Here is a 21,369-nt window from a genome sequence, read left to right on the forward strand (position 1 = left end):
TGCATGGTTTGAATTGAAAGACGAATCAGGTGCGGATGGATAGGAAGTCGAATGCATCAACCCGTGAGCCAGACCGTTTGATTGTATTAACCAAAAAAATACTCCTGATTTCAACTCTTTCTATATCTGGACCGGATCATATTAGCTTGATGTTTTTTTTTTGACAGCACGGAGAAGGAATTCTTAAACTAGTGGAGCAAACGTCCCATTTTCTAATGACACCATGCAAGACTTAGTCTCGAGAACATTGCATCCTCCATGGAGGAGGCCCGTCATGAACCAGTAGCAAAAGTCCAATCACACACTGTTTACTGAAGGAAGCATAAACATTCCAGCCAGTAAACAGTAGCAAAAGTCCAATCGCACAACGTTTACGGAAACAAGCATAAACATTCCGCATAGAACTGAAACAGAAACGATCCGGGAGTTTAATTATGGAGTACTGGAGTTAGGCAAATCAGCCATGAATTAATACATGTATGGTTAACACCCGGGAGTTTAATTATGGAGTACTCCTATATGGAACCCGGAACCGGATATAGAGTATGCGACGAACCTATAACAGCGCGCGGTTAATTAGCTAGCTAGATCGAGCCAAAGGTAGTAAACAAGAAACAGACCGTTCAATGGACACGTTTCAACGTCCTCCTACCATGCATGCATATATAGGAGTATGTCGGGATGGTCTCCTCTTGTTCCTCCCGGCCTCTGCATGCCTCTCCTCCATTCGCTCCCCACCACCGGCTTCAAGAAACACCAACCCCAGCTCCTCGCATTTCTTGGACCCCATTCACCCGCGCCCCTGCCTGACGCCAGGAAGGAGAAGAAGCCGCCCGGGTTCCAATTTGATCCAATAACCCAATCCACAGAACCACACGCACCAACGACCAATTGCAAGCAACGCACGCACTATCCCTGCGCCGGAATAAGCAGCATCTCTCGCCATGCGCCGTCTGTCCCTCTTCCTCCTCCTGGCCGCGGCGGCCCTGACCGGCGCCGCGGCGGGCGGCCCACCGGCGACAACACCCATCAAGCTATCGCCAACCTTCTACAGCCAGACGTGCCCGCGCGCGGAGCGGATCGTGGCAGAGGTCGTCCAATCAAAGCAGATGCAGAACCCGACGACGGCCGCGGGCGTCCTCCGGGTCTTCTTCCACGACTGCTTCGTCACCGGCTGCGACGCCTCCGTCCTCATCGCGCCCACCCACTTCGCGAAATCCGAAAAGGACGCCGACATCAACCACTCTCTCCCCGGCGACGCCTTCGACGCGGTGGTCCGCTCAAAGCTCGCGCTAGAACTCGAGTGCCCGGGCGTCGTCTCCTGCGCCGACATCCTCGCCCTGGCATCCGGGGTCCTCGTCACAATGACAGGCGGGCCCAGGTTCCCGGTCCCTCTAGGCCGCAAGGACTCGCTCTCGTCTTCCCCGACAGCCCCCGACATCGAGCTCCCGCACTCAAACTTCACCATCTCCCGCATCATCGAGCTCTTCTTGGCAAAAAACTTCACGGTCCAGGAAATGGTGGCCTTATCCGGGGCGCACACGCTGGGATTCTCCCACTGCCAGGAGTTCGCGTCCAGGATCTACAACTACCACGACAAGGCCGGCAAGCCGCTGCCGTTCGACCCGAGCATGAACCCCGGGTACGCCAAGGGGCTCCAGGACGCCTGCAAGGACTACCTCAAGGACCCGACCATCGCGGCCTTCAACGACATCATGACCCCCGGCAAGTTCGACAACCAGTATTACGTCAACCTGGAGCGTGGGTTGGGGCTTCTCAGCACTGACCAGGATCTGTGGTCGGACGCCCGCACCAAGCCCTTCGTGCAGCGCTACGCCGGGAATAATACGGTGTTTTTCGAGGACTTCGCCAAGGCCATGGAGAAGCTCAGCCTCTTCGGCGTCAAGACGGGCGCCGATGGGGAGATCAGAAGGCGCTGCGACGCTTACAACAGCGGGCCAACGGGCAAGGCCGACGCCGCCGAAGCCGCCTGATCCACATAAGTTCATTCCTACAGTACTGTACATGCATGCAAGCTTGAGATTCGCGCACGAAGCTGATCGATCGTACGTAGAGGACGGCCGGGTACGTACGTACGTACATGATGCATGCATGTGACAAAGCTGATTTTCCTGTTCCGTCGTGCATGGAGCAATCTCTTTAATTTGTGTGCGGGGGAACCAAGAAAAAAGTGTCGATTAATTTGTATTCATTCTGTATGTCTGTTTTTTTAATCCCTAAATCAGGTTTAATTTCATCGCATCTCACATATTGTTTCTTAGGAATATATAACGTCATTTTTTCTTGTTTTGCAGCTTGTGTCTTGTTTACTTCTTCATGTTTTCTTGGGGTTTACTATTTTTAGACGAAAACGGACATGTTATTTTGGGGCAAGCAAAGCGATGTGTTCTGTACTTTTCCGTCCAGAACAGGTCTTGTTCCATCCAGTAGTAGATCAAGAATGACTCGAACAAAAAATAAAAGAAAATTGAAAGAGCATGAGAAATTAGATTCTGGCCGCAGTCTTCAGAATCACTACATGCTACTAACAGGTCTTCAAGCTCTATACACACAACAATAACCCTCGAATGAATGGGTGCAGCATCAGTAATTAAGGGACCCCAAAAAATGCTACACATACATTAATCTTTACAACATTTCTAAAACTTCTGAGGTTCCTGACTTTCCAGGAAAAAAATCGGTACAGCACAAGGGAGAAAAGATAATAGCGAGGGCTTATCTTTCCGGAGGTCAAAACAAGATCCCTGCTATTTCCTGGTAGCACTAGGTTGTAGGGAGTGCCTAGAAACAGGAGCAGAAGACAGGAAAGGGTGAATACCCCGAGTGCCATCGTCAGAACAAGATAATACACACATACAATACTTTACATTTCTCAACAGGGTCTCCTCTTGTCCACTTTCAAATGAACGTTGAACCATTTCTTCCTACGAAGCCGCTCTTTTGGTTTTTTTTCCTTTTTCGGGCCCTCTTCGTCGCTTACCGATGCCTCCATGGACCGACCATTTGATTTCTTCCCTTTCTTCACAGCTTGGTCAACACCGGTTTTGGACCCTTTTGGGGATGTTTTCCCTTTGCCGCCACTGGAACTCCGCTGTAGACTTGGGCTGTTGGTGTAGGATGCATGAATTGCATTCCTTTCATTAAGAAGCTCATCAATCTACAGAGAAAACATGATGTCAGAACAAGATGAGAAGCAGAAAAATGGGCATAAGTGTTACATGAAAACGCATACCGTCTGCATTTCTTGAGCATATCTGCTGGTCATCTCAGTGAACTTTGCTAAAACCTGTCAATTTCAGCTTTTAATGATGCTGCATTTTCACTCAACATTGGCCATTTCAGTAAAGAAATTGCTAAAGGTGAGAGCATACCTCCCTGTATTCGGACTCAAATTTGGACAGCTCCGATCGTTTTGCAAGTATCTTTGCTTCAACGTTTCGGAGCTTCTCCTTTTCATCGGAAAAGGGTTTAGCACATACAACCTCTAAGGTATAGGTTGCACTTTTGAAGAAATTATCGCCTAACAAAGCAATTATTTATTTAAGACAATGCTTTTTTGTAGTTGATAAATATAGTGGAAGTAACACAAAATGGCATACCATAAACAGCAAAATAATGGGTCCCTGCTTTCAGCTCATTAACTTCACATGGTTGAAAGCCATCCAATCTCTTAAAGAATGCACTATCGGGATCCTTTGCAGCAGCAGCCTGCAAGTAATTGGAGTTTGTAAAGAGGCAACCCACAAACAAACACGAGGTAAGGTAACAAGATACTACTACTCACAGAATGGTTTTGTTCAAAACGATACACTGGAAAGCCAAGAAAAAACATCCCAGCAGAAGTAACTTTTCCGGTCTTTGCGCTATCTTCCTGAAACAGGCTGATTGGCGTTAGTTGTTAGCTGAACCTCAGATGGTGCTAACAAACATATCTGACATTTACATGAATTCACATAAAAAAACAAATAATACATTTTGACAATTCATTCATGTTTGACAGAATGACAGGTGACAAGCTAGTCATAAATCATAATACAAGGAGTCTTCTTGGAACTGATTTTTGTTTCAGGCTAACAAAAGGATAAGCTGGCTAAACATACCTGCAAAGCAAGACTTAACCCACCGTTCTCTTCAGGTTCAAAATAGAGCAACTGAAATAGAAAAGACCTGCCTTAGAAAGAACTTGTGCACGGAAAATATGCTAAACTCAAAGTGCATAATACAAATACAAAGTATTTCATTTATTTGAGTATTTTTCAGAGTTATTATAATCTCAAGATTAATGTCTAGTCATATGCCTTGTCATAATAGCTAAGAAAAATCCAAGTTTTTCGAGAAATAGTGCACATATATAACCAGCAAATATCTTATTATTCAGAATGCCAAAAGTTAACAAGAAAGGAACAGATAAATGAATTGACTTGTCCAAGTGCAATGTCATAACTATAACAGAATAATGGAGTAGTTAAGTGGTCAAAAGATCATGCCAGAGACAGACAGATGCTAGAGACAAGTTTGCAACTAACCTTGAATTTACTTTTAGCGGTTGAACGTACTCTACATACTAACCCCAATCTGGCTTCTTCGTCTGTTATGTCCACTGAATAAAAATGAGCAGATTGTTTTTCCACCTGTCAACATGCAAAATCTAAAATATTACTTACTGGACAAAAAGATGCACGGAGAAGAAATGATGGGAGGTAGTTGCCAACCTTCCTACATTGAGATTTGCCCAGATGAAGCTGAGAAATCTCAATTGAGCCATTCAATGCCTCCTCTAAAACTGTTGCTGAAACAGTGGTCTTGATTGGTACTCCTAGCTTGCTACACAAACATGACTATCATTACATAACTTCATAACCAGACAAAAAAATTTAAAAAAAATTTCATACCAGACAAATATTATAGAATAAAACAGTGATATCCTTAAGATACCTAAACAGAGCAGCAAACATTGTATTTACAGTATTGAGACTTGATAGGTCCAGCTCCAGTTCATGGCTATCTGCTTCGATGGCCTGAATGGCAAGTTGGCAACAACAGCATTAGTCAGATGAGAAACAATGAACACACACTACTCAAATCATGCCATAGATCACCTCGAATCCCGAGGTATCGTATTGACGCCTTTTATCTGGATCTGACAGGATGTTGTAAGAGAATGTGGCTTCTTGGAACTTCTCTGAGGCAACGGGGTCATCTGCATTCTTATCAGGATGGTATCTGCAGGACAAATATTTCCAGATATTACTCCGCTGTATTTTGGCCCATCAGCAAAGAACTATTACTAAACAAACTAGCCGAGCTACTGAATTATAGATTGTCCAGGTTGGGTGTTTTCAGTCAAATACACGATTCAAAAGGCTCGATTTCATTTTATATTTTTGATTTGCCTGTTGATGCGAGAAGTGGTAAATTAATTCAAAATTAGAAAATGTTCCACACCCGTATACCACGAGGAAATATTGATATGAATTGCGTTCTACTCCACAGAAAGTTAAGGAAAATCCTATCCTCCTGGCTCCTGAGCACACCAACAACAGCAAGAGACATGCCCAAATCCGAGAGGTTTTACTTACTTGAGGGCCATGCGGCGGAAGGCGCTCTTGATCTCCTGCTCCGTAGCATTGCGGCCCACCCCCAGCACCTCGTACGGGTCCCTCCTCTGCGCCACCACCGCCCCGACCGCCGCCGAGTCCCCCTTATTCTCCGACTTGAACGACCCAAACTTGGACCCGCCCATGGACGCCCGCCTCAGCACCCAACCAAACCAGGTAACCCTAACCCTGCAAGACCCTACACAGCAGCAGCTAGCTCAGATCTTACAGCTCACGGCGAGGAGCGCGGCGGTCACGCCGACCACCCGCCCCCGGCGGCGTCGGATACGGCGTCGGTGGGGCAGCCTCTAGCTCAGCGGAGGGAGGCGAGCGAGCGGGCGGCGCGAGCTCCAGGCGCGGGCGGGCGGCTTCTCTGCTAATTTGGGGCGAGAAGAGGATGGAAAGGAGATGATAGAGCACGGATGCCGACGAAACGGCAGAGGGGAGACCGCGAGGAGGGAGCTTTGGCACAGAGACGAATTATTTAGGCTCCGACAGGTCGGGCCCGCATGGCAGTGAGACCGTAACGCGTTGCCGTGTCGCCGTCTACTCCTGGGTCTCGCCGTCTCGGCCGCCCTCGAGGTTCGAACGTAGTCTGGGCCCACGGGTAGGGGGGCCCGCCTGTAAGTGATAGAGTATGGAATCATCCGTTGACATCCGGCGGTCGGACCAGGGGAAATTGTGAGTTGTGACAGCCTGCATCCTAGTATCAAATCATTTGACTGAACGAATGTTAGCAGTAGAACTGTATGAGTGCACACACTGCATCTATCTCTTTCGTTGATACACCATGCTCAACACCCCAAGCAATTATGTCATGTACGGCTTACAAAATTGTCTCTTCTAAAAACAAAAAGGGCGGTTACCTCTAGACCAATGGACAACAACAAAGCTGAGTTTCCCAAGCGGATATTCCAAACAAGCATAAACAAGTTCACAGCAGCGTCAGATTGATGCGAACCAATGGTCGCACGGATAATTCAAGAGGACCACCAGCCAACTGTAGCAGCAGGGTGTATCCAGGAATCCCCAAAGGGCCCGTTGCTTACCTGTGGAAATTGTCGGATTAATTAGTTAATTAGTAGTCCGACCAAATGGACTGAACAGCAACAACAGATCTTCAATGATTGACATCACTGATGGCCCTGCAACCAGCAAGGCTGCTGCATCTTCTTCTTCCCTGTCGGCCTCGCATGTACAGATGCTGATTATAGTTTGCACTTGGCAGCAAAGAATGACCACTAGTACTGTTTAATTACTCCAGATCAGGATGATGTCTCCAGCTCAGGAGTTATACCAGCCTAAAATTTAACACCAAATGGCAAAATAGAAGAGATTGTTTGAATGACACCTCCCGTGCACGTAAAAGCCTAACAGCTGCCAGATTATTATTTTAGGGCTAACAGCTGCCAGTCGAGATTTTTCTTAGCAGGCTGCCAGTCGAGATGGGATTGCTACCATATCCGGATCCAGCAGGAGCCCACGGCACCATAAAATAGCAAAACATAATTGGCCTGTTTGAATTAAGAAAAAACGGCCCGTGTAAGCCCATGGATGTACTGGGCAGGCTAACGGGCCGGTTTTTCTCAATTCAAACAGGACAAATTATGTTTTGCTATTTTAAAATTGGATGTAGAAGCCCAATTTCTGTTCTGAAATTAGCCTCTTCAGCCTGCAAAAGACTACAGAGAGTATATTGTCAGTTGACCGAGGCATGTTTAAACCCGTCTTTATCTACGTGGTACGTATTCATTTCTTTTCATAATTTTTGTCTCAAATTTGCTCAAAAATGGATGTATCTATTCCTAAAAAACGTGTAGATACATAATATTTCGACAAGAATTATGAAACGGAAGAAGTAGATTTTTTTCAGTTGATCGAAAGCAAAGATGGTGGTTCTGGTTGAAAAGTCACATATAATACAGTTAGAGCATTTCCAGCCGGGCCCTCTAAAGGCTCCTCAAACGTTAAATGGGGGCGCTGGCGCTGAAAAATCCACCCAGTCCACTCTCCTAAATACAAAAAGTAGCCGGCGTTGCCCAAGAATTTAACCGGCGCCTCCAATCCACTCCCTACTCACGGGGGGGCTAGCGGGAGCGCCGGCTGAAGCTGAAAAGCAGCGCGGGCCATCACTATCATCAGTGAGACAAACCAAATTTGGGAGGGCGATGTTTGAGGGTGCGGCTGGATGCCGGTTTCACCCCAAACAAATTGTTATGCCGGCGTCTCCCCACATGGCCATGTATGGGATGAAATATAGGGGGGGAGTGAAGATGCTCTTAGATTTCACGATTCACACGATACGACGAATGACTTTCCCGTTTATCACCGGGGTCTAGCTGAACCGGTCAGTTATTAGAAGTTCAAACTGGATCTTTTTGGAAGTGCAACATCGATCATGCCACGGCACTCAGCAGGCAAAGCATCTTGATTTGCTGTGACCGGATGGCCTGCGTTCCCATATGTCCCTGATTTTCTTTGCTTTGTGCATTAGAGCAGAAAAGGGTAGGTCACCCGACGGCTAAAAGACAAGTCGATAAGATACTGTCACTGATTTCTGGTTGACAAGTTGCTGAAATCAGACACGTGTCTCCGTTTGCTTCTCGCCTTGGGCGGTGCATGCAGCCGGAAAGAAGCGACGTTCTCTCATCTCATATCCAAATGTAACCGTGACTTCAGCTGTTTCGCTGGTCCTCGATGTCACGCGTTTAGCTCACCGGAAAACCAATCAAATCTGACAGAAGCTTCAATTCGGCTAGTCATCGAGGCTCGATAGAGAGCAAAAGGAGTTGCAGACTTGCAGTCCCCTTTGATTTTTTGAACGCGGCAAAAGGCATTCCAACTCTATCAATCCAGTCCCGTCAGTACGACAGGTTGACAACAACCTGCAACCAACACAAAGGCCACATATCTCATGCTTGACCAAATGAAACTCTTTGGAAAGACTTCAAATTGGACATTTGAGTCAATCTCCGTGTCCCTGATCACCGACCTGCTCGCGGCGTACGTACTTGGCAGCAAGCAAAGCCTTAAAACTCACGCGACAGCGCCCTTGGGTTTTGCTTCTTCTTCCTCCTCCGCTCATCTCCAATTCCGGAGACTTCGGCAATGGGCGCGCCCACGTCTCCTCTGCCTGTCCTCCTTGCTACAGCGGCTGCGATATTGTTAGCGCTCGTCGCCTCGCCGGCTGCGGCGTTCCCGGCCGGCTTGCCAGAGCCCCCGTTGTTCCCGAACCCGTGGTCGGCGTTCCAGAACCTCTCCGGCTGCCACATGGGCGAGGAGCGGGCAGGGCTGGGGAAGCTCAAGGACTACCTCAGCCACTTTGGGTACCTCCCGGAGCCATCTTCTTCCTTCAGCGACGCCTTTGACGCCGACCTGGAGGCGGCCATAGCCACGTACCAGCGCAACTTCGGCCTCAACACCACTGGCGCCCTGGACCCCTCCACCGTGTCCCAGATGCTCGCCCCTCGCTGCGGCGTGGCAGACGTCATCAACGGCTCGTCCACCATGGACCGGAGCTCCAACGCCACGTCGGCCTCCGCACGTGGCAGACACCTGTACGCCTACTTCCCCGGCGGGCCCTCGTGGCCGCCGTTCAGGCGCGAGCTCCGGTACGCGATCACCGCGAGCTCCGCGATCTCCATTGACAAGGCCGCGCTGAGCGGCGTCTTCGAGCGGGCCTTCGCGCGGTGGGCCGCGGCGACGACGCTGCGGTTCGCGGAGGCGGAGTCCGCGGCCGACGCCGACATCACCATCGGGTTCTACGCGGGGGCCCACGGCGACGGGGAGGCCTTCGACGGCCCGCTCGGCACGCTGGCCCACGCCTTCTCCCCCACCGACGGCCGGTTCCACCTGGACGCGGCCGAGGCCTGGGCCGTGTCCGGCTCCGGCGGGGACGACTCCTCCGGTGGGCCGGGCTCGGCGTCGGTGGACCTGGAGTCGGTGGCCGTCCACGAGATCGGGCACTTGCTGGGCCTGGGCCACTCGTCGGTGCAGGGCGCCATCATGTACCCGACGATCCGGACCGGGACGAGGAAAGTAGAGCTGCGGCAGGACGACGTGGAAGGGATCCAGAGCTTGTATGGGAGTAATCCGGACTTCAAGGGCGGCGTCGCGCCGACTTCGCCGTCGACGAGTAGCAGGGAGACGGACAGCAGCTTGGGCGCGGTGGGTGCCAGGCCGGGGATCGTCAGTGGAGGAGTTGGGGGAGTCGTTGTGGCAGTTGGTCTGCTGCTTCTGCAGATGCTACTAACACTGTAGTAGAATGTCTGTCTGTCTAGCTGCTCGTTTGTGGTTTGCTTTTGCTGCGTGCCGACGTGTGATGATGGTCCATTAGCTTCGATTTGGTGTGTATCCGACTCATTGGTCATTGATTCTTGGATAGATTCGTGTGTAGATATACAATACACAGAATATATAGATTACACACATCGTATATATGTTTCCTTTTGTTGAGTATATATGAAACTCTCTCTAGTTATACTAGTTTGCCGTCAGGAGTATATTATTACATCTCGCCGACACGTGAACAGCATACGTATGTAAACTTTACCTGTCCGTGGTACTCAGTGGTTGCCGCTGCTGGACAGGAATCCTATTTTTTGAACTCTTGGTCAGGGATAGTTTAGAGTGCAACAACACAAGCAATTCATGACCCCGGGTGTCAGGAAATTCTATGCTTCGTTCGATCGGTTACCCGTCCAATCGGCCCTATTATAGCTCCACGACTTCCATTCGCATTTCACAAGTACAGTACGTGCGCTACATCTATTCACGGCCTTGAGAAAATATGTACCAGGACTGGAACTGACAAATAGTCCTTGTCTCTTTCTATCAATTCGGATATATGGTTAAGATGCCTAGCGCATACAATTCAATATTCACGACGCCTACTTTCATTGAGGAACCTTTCACGGTTGCTCTCTCTCTCTAAACTTGGTCGCTCAGACCGAATAAATTATTTTTTTAAAGCTTTGTATACACACGCGACTCCAAAACAGGCTAAAGTTCAATGGCAACAAGGCGGTTTCACTCCCAAACAAGCAAAAGCTGGAGGGGGATCCCGCCTCTATTGAACAAATCAAACGACGCGACCGCTTCTCGCGTTTAAGAAACACAAAAGGCTCCTTTCTAGCAGCAGCGACCCGTCATGCATGCAGTCAGGCTGAGCTGAGCTCTAATTATACTCAGCGCTCCGTAAAGAACCGACATGTGTGCCAGGACCAGGTATACGGACCCACCAGTCGGTCTCTGATCGGTCGGAAGCTTCTGAGACCGGAACCCTGGACGCCGGTCAAACCTGGCATGCAGCTGCCCGCGCGAACTATGACCAACCAAAGAGTCCCGGACATATCCAGGTAGTAGCTAGTTTGACAACTTCTCCTCCACGTTTCCGACAACGCGTGCACGGACGATGCTTCCCCGGATCAACAAAATCCATTGTTAATTACTCCTCCCAATGAAGACCTAGCCTCTGGTGCACCTATAAAACCAGACCATCTTTAATTGCGCGATCACACAAGCAACCCAAGAAAGCTACACACTTGTCCCGATTCCATTTCATTCTTCCCGATCGCGAGTTAGTGTTGGTTGTCTTGAGGGGATTCTTCTTTGTTGGATGGCGGGGAGTAGTAGCTCGTTCGGCACGTCGTGGGCGGACCAGTGGGACTACGGGAGCGACCCCAGCCCGCGGGCCGATCACGGCAAGAAGCAGGGCGGCGGCGTGGAGAAGACCAAGGCGGCGGCGGCGACGGGGCTGAAGAAGGTGAAGGAGGGCACGGCGCACGGCTTCCAGTGGATCAAGGACAAGTGCCAGAAGAAGAAGCAAGGACAGGGCAGCCAGGGGTCCGGCATAGCTGCCGGGTATTGATTAGTCTCTGTTCCTGACGGATATGGTTGGTTGTTCGATCGATTGGGGGATTATTCCTGTTCCTTGCGTCGTCTGCACATATATGTAGCTCTGTTATTGGGTTTAGGTTTACCCATGTCCATGTAGATGATCGATCCGTTGGATCTTTGCTTATTGATTGGTTCTTTGCCTCGTTTAATTTCTTGCGTTTAACCTGAAACAAAATTGCTTATTAGTTCGTGCACGGATGCTCGTCCGAAGATGCGTGCTCTCGTTTAATCTTTCCATGTTTGGCGGCTGTCACCTCCTCAATTTCAACTGAAAGATCTGTTGCTTTTCTGAATTCTCAGTACAGTTTGCGTGTCGTCCTTCACAGATGAACCGGACCTTTTCTTTCGATACAGAGATTGATGACAGTAAGATGTGGAATGGAAACGTCAGTTCTGGGGGCGAATCACACGGCACCGTGTCAGCATATTGAGACCGAGATGCCATGTTCGAGATGGTTGGATCTGAAGATACGTCTAGAAATTTTGCCAGGTGTCAACAGGAAACTACAAGCTAGCGTTGCCTGCTATTCGATACAAATCGTTTCACTGGTCAGTTCAACTCAGAAGAATGAACGCAGTGGCCATTGTACTTTTTCCGACGGCAAAGAAAGATTACTGCAATAAGAATAACAAGTAAAGGATTCAGAATGCATATGCACTAGGTAACAAAAATGTCAATAGCACATAGTGCTCATCGGTAACAAAAATGTCAATAACTAGAATTTTCTTCGATGATAACGCTGGCAAGAGTACTATCTAATTGGATCTCTGCCATCTTGAAGTCATGTGCTGATTTGTGTGCGGTGCTCAATCATCCAAGCTTGTCTCGTAATTGTGGAATCCTAAGTTTATGACAATTTCTGAGTGCAGATATGTTAAGGGAGTGTTGCAAATAGAGTTCATTTGCTTCAACGGTATTCCATAATTAATCTCCATGAGCATCGGTACTCTGAAGTACTGCCTCTGGATCCAGATGATGATATCCCTCTTCCAAATACATGGTTTCACCAAAAAATTACCATCTTGACATGATGGATGTCTGACTAACAAAGTGCAAACATCAGCCATCGCCGTCGCCATCTGATATCCCTCGGTGCACGCATCTTTTCGACTACTTTCTACAAAAGACTCGCACATCCAATACTCAGGTTGAGTCAGCATCCGCAGGCAACAATGAGAACAATTTTCAGAAGCTCAATCTTATTCATTCCGCGGGGAATGTCATGTAGTATACGTAGCACCAAAGAACGCTGATGGCTAAAGGCAAACCTTATTTAGTCTACAAGGGCAACATCTAGTACTAAATGCAACCCAACTGAAGAGGGGAAAGGAAACTCAAAACACATTACACATACCTAATACCTAAAAAAGCCAAGCTAGAGCTTGACAGATACTGAGTGAGCTACAGAGCAGCTAACGACTTGGACAAGGCATGGCAATGGCTGCAAGCAAGGATACAGCAGGACACTTTGCAATGCCACTTTATTTCTGATGGTACCTCCCCTCCTCAACCCTCTGTTTGAACTTATCCTTCTCGTCGTCCGACTCCCCGAACACCGCTTCCTTGGTCTCCTGCATCGTCTCCTTTGCGCCCTCGCTGACCTCGTCGGTCTTTTCCTTGGCTATCTTCAGGAACTCCTCTGCTGTCGTCCTTGCCTTCTCTCCGATTTCACCGCCGGTCACCGTGTCGTCGTGTCTCTCGGTCGAGTGATACTAGCAAGATCATAGGAAAAAGAGAAGGTTATACTAATAAACACACTGTTGGAAGTATCAGAGATCAATTTCAGTAATGTTTGCTCTAAAAAAATTCAGTAATGTGGCAACTGCATACTCGAGTTGCTACTTGAGAGCATTTCTAGATCTTAACTTGTGCACCGACTCGCCGCTTATTATGCTTTCTTAGCGGTTTGCTTTTCCTAATTTTCTCTGAAGAACAAATTTAAGTAGTCCTGACACCACCTCTGTCCCCAAAACGCAAGAAGATCATTCTGACAAACTCACACGGCACTACTACTTCTGAAGACATCTAGAATAACAATCGTGACAGTACCAGGGTCATTTGGTCAAGCAAGTATGCAACGCTGAAAAAGGCAGGAAATTCAGAAAGCTGAGAGGAGACAGCAAGTTAATTAAGAGAAGCAGTACAGGTGATTGCTGAACTACTCACCCTGGGCAGAACGTTGTTGCCAAGCGCAGGCAGGACAGAGGATTTGCCCACCAGACTCCTGGAGGGATAGCAATCCATTCCCCTCCCCCCATGAACAAGAAGCCTCTTCATCTCGCAACAGCTGCCCTCGCTGCCTTCACAGAGACACAAAAACGGATCGTATTTCGGTGCTCACACTCGAAGCAAGAAGACGATAGGGACGGATATGGATATTGTGATCATGCTCAGAAGCTGCGCTGTTTGCGCTATAAAACGTTGGGAAGCGTGAAGACGAGACACGGAGGGCCGAGTGGGTTGCTACGTGGAGGGGAAGCATTTCGGCACGTAGTGAGGCCACATGCAAAGGTGTGCAGGGCTTTATGGCTTTTGCGGTTCTCGTGGTTCTTGGATTTGCCTACTTCTTGGGTTGCGTAAGCCATGGCTGAAAATTATTTCCGGTGACCTGGTGTGAAGCTGGAATCCGATGACCGTTGATGCAAGCTTTAGGGAGAAGACGCGTCCCTTTTGTGAATGCTTTGGCTTGTACTCCAGAAAATTTGTTTACGGTCGTTTGGCATTGACATGAACTATGATATTTCAGTTTTTTCAATTATTTTTTGGTTATTTTTCGTTTGGCTAACTAATTTTTTGTGTATTTTTCACAACAAATTACTACCTCCGTCCAACAATAGGAGGCGTATTAGGTTTTTTTTTACCAATGCTTTGACCATAAATTACTTTATTAATATATAATTATATGACATAGATTCATATCCATTATATTCCTACTCAAGGATATTTATTTATGGTTATGATTTTGATCACATTAGTCACATATTTATGAAGTAATTTGTGATCAAAGATTTGGTCAACCAAATCCTAATATGCCCCCTATTGTTGGACGGAGGGAGTATTAAAATAAGTTCAGCATCTCATAGTTCAGCGATGTCAAACTGAGCCTTATTCTTTATCTTCAGGTTGACTTCCTATGACCAATTAGGAGGCAACCAAAGAAGTTGGCTCGTACTTCTGTGCTTTTGGTTCTCTTCTCCGACTTGGTTATGAAGCTAACGATTTGCTTATATTGTGAGGGGTGTCTCCATGGTTCTATCCATGCGTTCAACGTTCTCGAGTCCTAACCTATTGAGGTGTGGTATCGAAAAAGCAGAACGGATTGAACACGCAGAACAGATTGTCAACAATCTCATTCTCACCTTGGCTCGGAAGGAAATCCTATACTCTCTCCGTCCGCGAAAGAGTGTATGTTTGGGGGTTTCAAGAAAATTAAGCACTGAGTTAAGAAAATGCATTGAAAATGTGTCAACTACCATCTCTCTTCTTTTTAAATCTCCCACCTTCAAAGTGCATGAAGAAATGTTATTGGGTTTGATTTCTGTGTAATGAGATAGAATCATTTTCTATTAGTCTAAAGTACATTAGAAAGAGAAAAATACACTTTTTTACAGATAAATCTCAAACGTACACTTATTTGTGGACGGAGAAAATACCGTACAACCTGCCACTGGACCCAACTCATGGTTAGACCTCCCGATCCTCCTGCAAGCTAGTCTCACCTCCCGCGTAAGCTCCGATGCAGAGATCGGGGAGCTCCCTTTTACGAAAAAAGTCGTATAGGATTTGTTGTTTTCCCCTTGACTCATGCATGCTGCGAATTTCTGCTGGTTGTGGACTTGTGGTTGAGATTACCTTCAGTATGACTGGTTATGGCTGGGTCGACAAGGCTTGAACGAAGCTGGGGATATCAATCCACCAGTAGTCATTTTCAGTTATGTTTGTTCCTAAAAAGTCTTTTCGTGTGTTTATATCTAGGAAGCTTACCAGACTGGACAGAGATGATGACTATGACGTCGCTCCAACTTTGGTTTGCATAGCAGCCGTATTTTGTTAATTCATTAATGTCCATGAGCCCATGGCAAGCATTTTTCTTTGATCATTACTCTAGAGATAGGGCCATCAAGATGAATTTATCATGTGCTTTGTATTGACTCCTTCAAGCGCTCTGTTTATCTTTATGCATTGCGTGTGTATACATCCCTGCGAAAATTAGTTTAAGTTTAAGGATCCTGGTTAGATACTTTGAACCAACTACCAACTGCAGTTGGATTTACAGAGAATAACCCCAGCGCAGCAGAGCGTGCTCATCTTGCTCGTTCTTTCTACATTTTAAAGCCTGGTGGTTCTGCAAATGCTCGCTTTCTGGCTTCATAAACTGTGCTAGGGACAGGGAAGCCCAGAAGTTACTACCAGTCCCCACAGACAGCCAGGTCGTTCAAGGCAGCAGCATCATCCTTTCGTTGTCAAAAAAAGGAAGCAGCATCAGGTGCCAGGGGTAAGGCCAAAGGCTGGTACACATTATCGCTTTCTGCTTTTCTTGTGCCTGCAGTTCGAAATATGCCTGCCCCTCCCAGAACACACTCCAAGGATCCCTGCTGAGATGTATATATATGATCCTGTCAGTTTTGGTTGCATCAGGGATTCAGATCTCAGGCGTGGATAATACTACTGATCGATCAGTACGTAACATCTGCCATAGCCTGGCCTGCTGATCTAGCAAGATAGAGGCCATCGACCCATATTCCATGCAAATGCCTTTCTGCCCGAAGCTGTGGGACCGGAGCCCGACCCCGCCCGAGAACAGCATCGCCATCGATGGCACCGTGGTCGTCACCAACAACTTCGGCTTGTCCGCGCCCGGCAAGTCCACCACACTGCGCCTCTTCAGCGGCACGCAGATTGATCACCGTGAGTCCCAAATAGTGTCTGTTGATTCCATTTGTTTGTGAAATTTTCCATTTGTGTTTGTGCAAACTGCAAGCCTGTAATGGAGATACTGGGTGATATATGCAGAGACGAGGAAGGGGAAGCTGAGCGGGGAGGCGGCGCTGAGGGGCGGCAAGAAGAGCAAGCACGGGAAGACGAGCACGACGACGTACCACGTGACGTTCGTGGTGGACGCCGAGTTCGGCACGCCGGGCGCCGTGGTCGTCAAGAACGGCAACCGTAATGACCACTTCTTCCTCCGCCACGTGCAGCTGGAGCTCGCCGCCGACCGCAGCCTCCACTTCGAGTGCAACTCCTGGGTCTACCCCTACAAGAAGTCCAACTCCGACCGCCTCTTCTTCATCAACACGGTCAGAACCCATTCACCCATTTGGCCTCTTGGGGTAAATCGTCGATCAGCCTGTGGAACTGATTTGGGTGAAATTTTTGCTGCTCCGTAGAGTTATTTGCCGGCCAAGACGCCGGAGGCGCTGGTGCTGCTGAGGGACGAGGAGCTGAGGAGCCTGCGAGGGAACGGCAGGGGCGAGAGGAAGGACTGGGAGCGCATCTACGACTATGACTGCTACAACGACCTTGGCAACCCCGACAAACCGGACCACGTCCGGCCCGTCATCGGCGGCACTCGGACACACCCTTACCCGCGCCGATGCCGGACTGGCCGTCCTCTCAGCAAGACCGGTAAGCAGAGCAGAGCAGAGTACTCTCTTCTTGCAGCTAATTTGCCTGAATTTTCTGAAACCTTTCAATTGGTTCAACGGGGACGAACTGAAGATGAGGTGACGGAGACGCGGAAGCACATGATCAACCTGGACTTCTACATCCCGCCGGACGAGCGGTTCAGCCCGGGGAAGCTGGCGGAGGTGCTGACGCTGGCGGTGCAGGCGGTGACGCACTTCGTGGTGCCGGAGGTGAGGACGCTGGTCCATGGGAACGACTTCAGGTCCATGGAGCAGCTCAGGAACGACCTGTACAGCAAGCCCGCGCAGCCGGCCGTGGACGGCGAGGTCTTGGAGCAGCTCAAGTCCTCCGTGCCCTCACACAAGACCTACAAGAAGGTGGCCAAGGCCGTCAAGGAGAACCCCGTCAAGTTCCCCACCCCACAAGTCATCCAGCGTCAGTCACTCACCACCCACAGCTTAACTTTCTTCTAGCAATCGTGGATTACTCATTTGTTCAATCCAATTAAAAATCAATGTTTGATCTTGGATGACCGATGATGCAGATGACCATGAGGCGTGGAGGACCGATGAGGAATTCGCCAGGGAAATGCTTGCTGGGCTCAACCCTGTTACTATCAAGAGATTACAGGTACAGTATAAAAACTCCATCCTTTTTCCTTGACTGAAAACTTGTAACTATCAGTTAAGTACCACATGCCTAGAATTGAAGCCTGGAATCACCTGTTGTATTCTCAGGAGTTTCCACCGGTTAGCAGCGGAGGGAAGAAGAGCTCCATAACCGCCGCGCATATCGAGAGCCAGCTTGAAGATGTAACCATTGAAATGGTACAATACAATATATTTCTCTGTATAATCAACCAATCCAAGTTTCATCTGCTAGATGAATCAAATATGCACCCTTAATTAGATGCGCATTGCTATGTACATATGCAGGCAATGCTTCAGAACAGGCTGTACATCCTGGATCACCATGACTACCTGATCCCGTACCTGAGGCGCATAAACACGCTGGGGGTGTGCATCTACGCGTCTCGCACGCTGCTGTTCCTCAAGGGCGACGGTACCCTGAAGCCGGTCGTGATCGAGCTGAGCCTGCCCAGCGGCACCGAGGGCGACGGCGAGATCAGCAGGATCTTCCTCCCTGCGGGCCATGCAACGGCCGACGCTCACCTGTGGAACCTCGCCAAGGCACATGTCTCCGTCAACGATTCAGGGTACCATCAGCTCATTAGTCACTGGTGAGAAAGAATTCCCCATTTGGATGCATGGTTCAGTTCCGGATTACTAAAGCAGAAAAGAGATTAACTGACATCCATGGATCGACCGGCAGGCTGTTCACCCACGCGACGGTGGAGCCGTTCATCATCTCGACGAAGAGGCAGCTGAGCGCGATGCACCCAATCCACAAGCTCCTGGAGCCGCACCTGAAGGGCACGATGCAGATCAACACCTTGGCGAGGAGCATTCTCCTCAACGCCGGGGGTATCCTTGAGAGGACCTTGTACCCGGGAAAGTACGCCATGGAGATGTCCTCCGACATCTATGGCCACTGGAGGTTTACCGAGCAGTCCCTGCCAAATGATCTCATCAAGAGGTATAATACCCAAAATCATTTCCATCTTATATTCAGGAATCAGGAGTAATCTATTTAATTACTCGTCCTCATCGATGATGACCCAAAAGGGGGATGGCCACCAAGGACCCTGGGATGCCCGGTGGCCTGTCTCTGCACATCGAGGACTACCCATACGCCGTGGACGGCCTGGAGGTGTGGCGGGCCATCGAAGGGTGGGTGCGCAGCTACTGCGCGCACTTCTACCACCGCGACGAGGAGGTCGCCGGGGACGCGGAGCTGCAGGCGTGGTGGGACGACGTGCGCTCCGTGGGGCACGGCGACCGGCAGGGCGACCCGGCGTGCTGGCTGGAGCTGCATTCCGTCGAACACCTTGCGGACACGCTGTCGACGCTCATCTGGATCGCCTCCGCGCTGCACGCCGCCGTCAACTTCGGTCAGTACGGGTACGCGGGGTTCCCGCCGAACCGGCCCACCCGGTGCCGCCGGTTCGTGCCGCTCCCCGGGTCGGCGGAGATGACGCAGCTGCAGGCCGACCCGGAGAAGTTCTTCCTGCAGATGGTGCCCGACAGGTTCACGGCCACGCTGGGGCTGGCGCTCATCGAGGTGCTGTCGATCCACACCTCCGACGAGGTGTACCTCGGGCAGAGGGAGACGGCGACGTGGACGGACGACGGCCAGGTGCTGCAGCTGCTGGACCGGTTCCGGGAGGAGCTCCGGCGGGTGGAGAAGCGGGTGGCGGAGAGGAACAAGGACCCGCGGCTGAGGAACCGGATGGGTCCCGTCAAGGTGCCCTACACGCTGCTCTTCCCGGACGTCGTCGCCCAGGAGAAGGGGCTCACCGGGAAAGGGATCCCAAATAGCGTCTCCATATGACCCGTCGTGTATATCCTCATCGTCCATCGATCGACGGCACTGTATATCCCCGTGTGTTTAACTGCTTTTGATTGGGATTTGGACGTGTTTTTCCCTTTTTTTTTTCTAGTACGTCAAAACTACTTGTAAAGATTCAATTTGGTGGTGAGTACATTCCTCGTTCTCTTCCTCATATTCATTCATACTTCTTTTTTTGCGAGAATCATTCATAAGATACAAATACATGTACAGCAATTGCTAAAATCACAAATAAACAAATGCATGGAGGGGACTAGAACTGAATTGGGAGTATGCATTTTTTTTTGAGCAAAAATTGGGAGTATACATGAAAGTAAAAAGTTTCTTCGGTCACATATCGTTCCCTGGGCTGTTCACATCAGCGTTGCGGCCTTTTTAGAGCGGTACATATATGTGCTATTGAGTCAGATTTTTTTTTTGAGAGGACACTATTGAGTCAGATGGATCAGCTTGTACGAGCATGCTCCTAATACCTGGCCCATCAAGGCCCAGGTTTGCAGGGTGCGCCGCTAGCTGGGCCTAGGCGTCGCAAACACTTTTCGCCCACGTCGGAGCCTCCCTCCTATTCGAAAACAAAATAAAAAATCAACACTACGGCAGTACTTGACCCGGCGTGAGGTTTGGGCGCCATTTTTGTGGTCCGAAAGTCCAAAATAGGGGAAAATAATCCATCCGTGGATGGACACCACCTACCCCTCTTCCTCCTCCCATGATTGTTGATGGCCACCACGTGTCCTTTTCCTTTTCCTTCCCCGTGATTGTTAGTTGTGGTTGCAGGGAAAAAAAATCGCCGTCGGATCCACCCTCGCTGCTCACGTGGCGGCCATCTACGAAAGGGCGCAGGGAGGCTTGGATGAGCCCGGTGCTCACCCAATTATTTTCCAAAATAGGCCGGACTAGCTTCGGCTGGCGTGCGCTCGGTATTCCACGCTAAACGTGGGATTGTGGTATAAGGGCATTCCCAATGCATGGTACTATCTTATAGTGTATGTTATGCATTAAATACAAGTTTACATACAACTCCTTTAATGCTTTGTATCTTAGTTTTGTATCTAAACATGCTCTCATTTATTATTTTTGTGAGAGAGCAATTATGAGTTTTCTTGGGTTAACGCTAAGGGTTTTATCTAGATTAAGATACCATACATCTCTCTTTCTTCATTAAATAGGTTGCCACATCAGATTTTTGCTTAGGTGGCACGCTTAAGATACGATACATCTTGGAGCATTGGGAGCGTCGTAATGGCTCATGGTATCCAGGATACCTCCATTTTCCCATCCGACGGCCAACCTGGGCCAGTCCATATTAGTACAATACCCACTCTATACCATATAGTCCGGTATTCCCGCGAGCCCACTGACAAAGACTGTTGCTTTTTCGGTCCTGGTCCGGCCTGCTCAAACATGGTTTCCCCTCCGGAGCTTAGTTTTTTTTTATGTTTCGAATTTGTCGCAGCCTAGGTTCTCGTTACCTTTTTCAAACCGGTACAGGATATCCCAGGTGGGCCGGAACAAATTGTTGGGGCATAGGCTATGGAACGTCGTGTCAGGAAGATCGCCTCACGACTTCAACGACAAAGATCATACCTTGGACAATGTCCAAGGAAGTGTGAGGAAAGGGGTAACGACACGTAAACAATTAGCTAACTTTTGTGAACATCATGCTTTTGTTTCTTGTGTTGAGCCCCAAAAGGTACAAGAAGCGCAACAAAATATGGTCATTGGTGGAAAGACCAATGCCATGCATGAAGAATTGAA

General features: G+C 49.0%; 6 protein-coding genes and 1 long non-coding RNA gene across 7 annotated transcripts; 4 read left to right on the forward strand and 3 right to left on the reverse strand.

Annotated features, from left to right (window-relative positions):
- Window positions 1-850: 850 nt before the first annotated feature.
- On the forward strand, window positions 851-2,721 carry LOC100826671 (peroxidase 31). Its single transcript, XM_003573064.4, has one exon. It carries the CDS (start codon window positions 945-947, stop codon window positions 1,992-1,994), a length of 1,050 nt encoding a protein of 349 aa, XP_003573112.1. The 5' UTR covers window positions 851-944; the 3' UTR covers window positions 1,995-2,721.
- LOC100840223 (chaperone protein dnaJ 16) lies at window positions 2,612-6,059 on the reverse strand. The gene is made up of 11 exons (XM_003570625.4): window positions 5,601-6,059; window positions 5,121-5,244; window positions 4,957-5,039; window positions 4,734-4,845; window positions 4,548-4,652; window positions 4,122-4,172; window positions 3,806-3,892; window positions 3,621-3,729; window positions 3,393-3,541; window positions 3,254-3,307; window positions 2,612-3,178 (listed from the first exon to the last, which is right to left on the reverse strand). The coding sequence occupies exons 1-11, from the start codon at window positions 5,762-5,764 to the stop codon at window positions 2,894-2,896; spliced, it is 1,323 nt and encodes a 440-aa protein (XP_003570673.1). The 5' UTR covers window positions 5,765-6,059; the 3' UTR covers window positions 2,612-2,893.
- Window positions 6,060-7,970: 1,911 nt separating this feature from the next.
- LOC100826984 (metalloendoproteinase 3-MMP) lies at window positions 7,971-10,103 on the forward strand. The gene has a single exon (XM_003573065.4). It carries the CDS (start codon window positions 8,727-8,729, stop codon window positions 9,876-9,878), a length of 1,152 nt encoding a protein of 383 aa, XP_003573113.1. The 5' UTR covers window positions 7,971-8,726; the 3' UTR covers window positions 9,879-10,103.
- A 997-nt stretch (window positions 10,104-11,100) lies between these two features.
- LOC100841037 lies at window positions 11,101-11,665 on the forward strand. Its single transcript, XM_014900094.2, has one exon. The coding sequence runs from the start codon at window positions 11,236-11,238 to the stop codon at window positions 11,485-11,487; it is 252 nt and encodes an 83-aa protein (XP_014755580.1). The 5' UTR covers window positions 11,101-11,235; the 3' UTR covers window positions 11,488-11,665.
- Window positions 11,666-12,690: 1,025 nt separating this feature from the next.
- Window positions 12,691-14,002, reverse strand: LOC100840736. Its single transcript, XM_010237837.2, has 2 exons — window positions 13,684-14,002; window positions 12,691-13,229 (listed from the first exon to the last, which is right to left on the reverse strand). The coding sequence occupies exons 1-2, from the start codon at window positions 13,792-13,794 to the stop codon at window positions 12,999-13,001; spliced, it is 342 nt and encodes a 113-aa protein (XP_010236139.1). The 5' UTR covers window positions 13,795-14,002; the 3' UTR covers window positions 12,691-12,998.
- A 1,888-nt stretch (window positions 14,003-15,890) lies between these two features.
- Window positions 15,891-19,771, forward strand: LOC100827591 (linoleate 9S-lipoxygenase 2). The gene is made up of 9 exons (XM_010237838.3): window positions 15,891-16,425; window positions 16,531-16,814; window positions 16,905-17,142; window positions 17,236-17,577; window positions 17,687-17,772; window positions 17,880-17,969; window positions 18,078-18,382; window positions 18,475-18,738; window positions 18,828-19,771. The coding sequence occupies exons 1-9, from the start codon at window positions 16,263-16,265 to the stop codon at window positions 19,591-19,593; spliced, it is 2,538 nt and encodes an 845-aa protein (XP_010236140.1). The 5' UTR covers window positions 15,891-16,262; the 3' UTR covers window positions 19,594-19,771.
- Window positions 17,367-18,236, reverse strand: LOC112271968. The gene is made up of 4 exons (XR_002965564.1): window positions 18,135-18,236; window positions 17,865-17,989; window positions 17,591-17,755; window positions 17,367-17,509 (listed from the first exon to the last, which is right to left on the reverse strand). It is a non-coding gene; the product is annotated as an uncharacterized LOC112271968 (long non-coding RNA).
- Window positions 19,772-21,369: the final 1,598 nt, after the last annotated feature.

This window comes from Brachypodium distachyon, chromosome 3 (genome assembly GCF_000005505.3).
Source record: "Brachypodium distachyon strain Bd21 chromosome 3, Brachypodium_distachyon_v3.0, whole genome shotgun sequence".
Lineage (NCBI taxonomy): Eukaryota > Viridiplantae > Streptophyta > Magnoliopsida > Poales > Poaceae > Brachypodium > Brachypodium distachyon.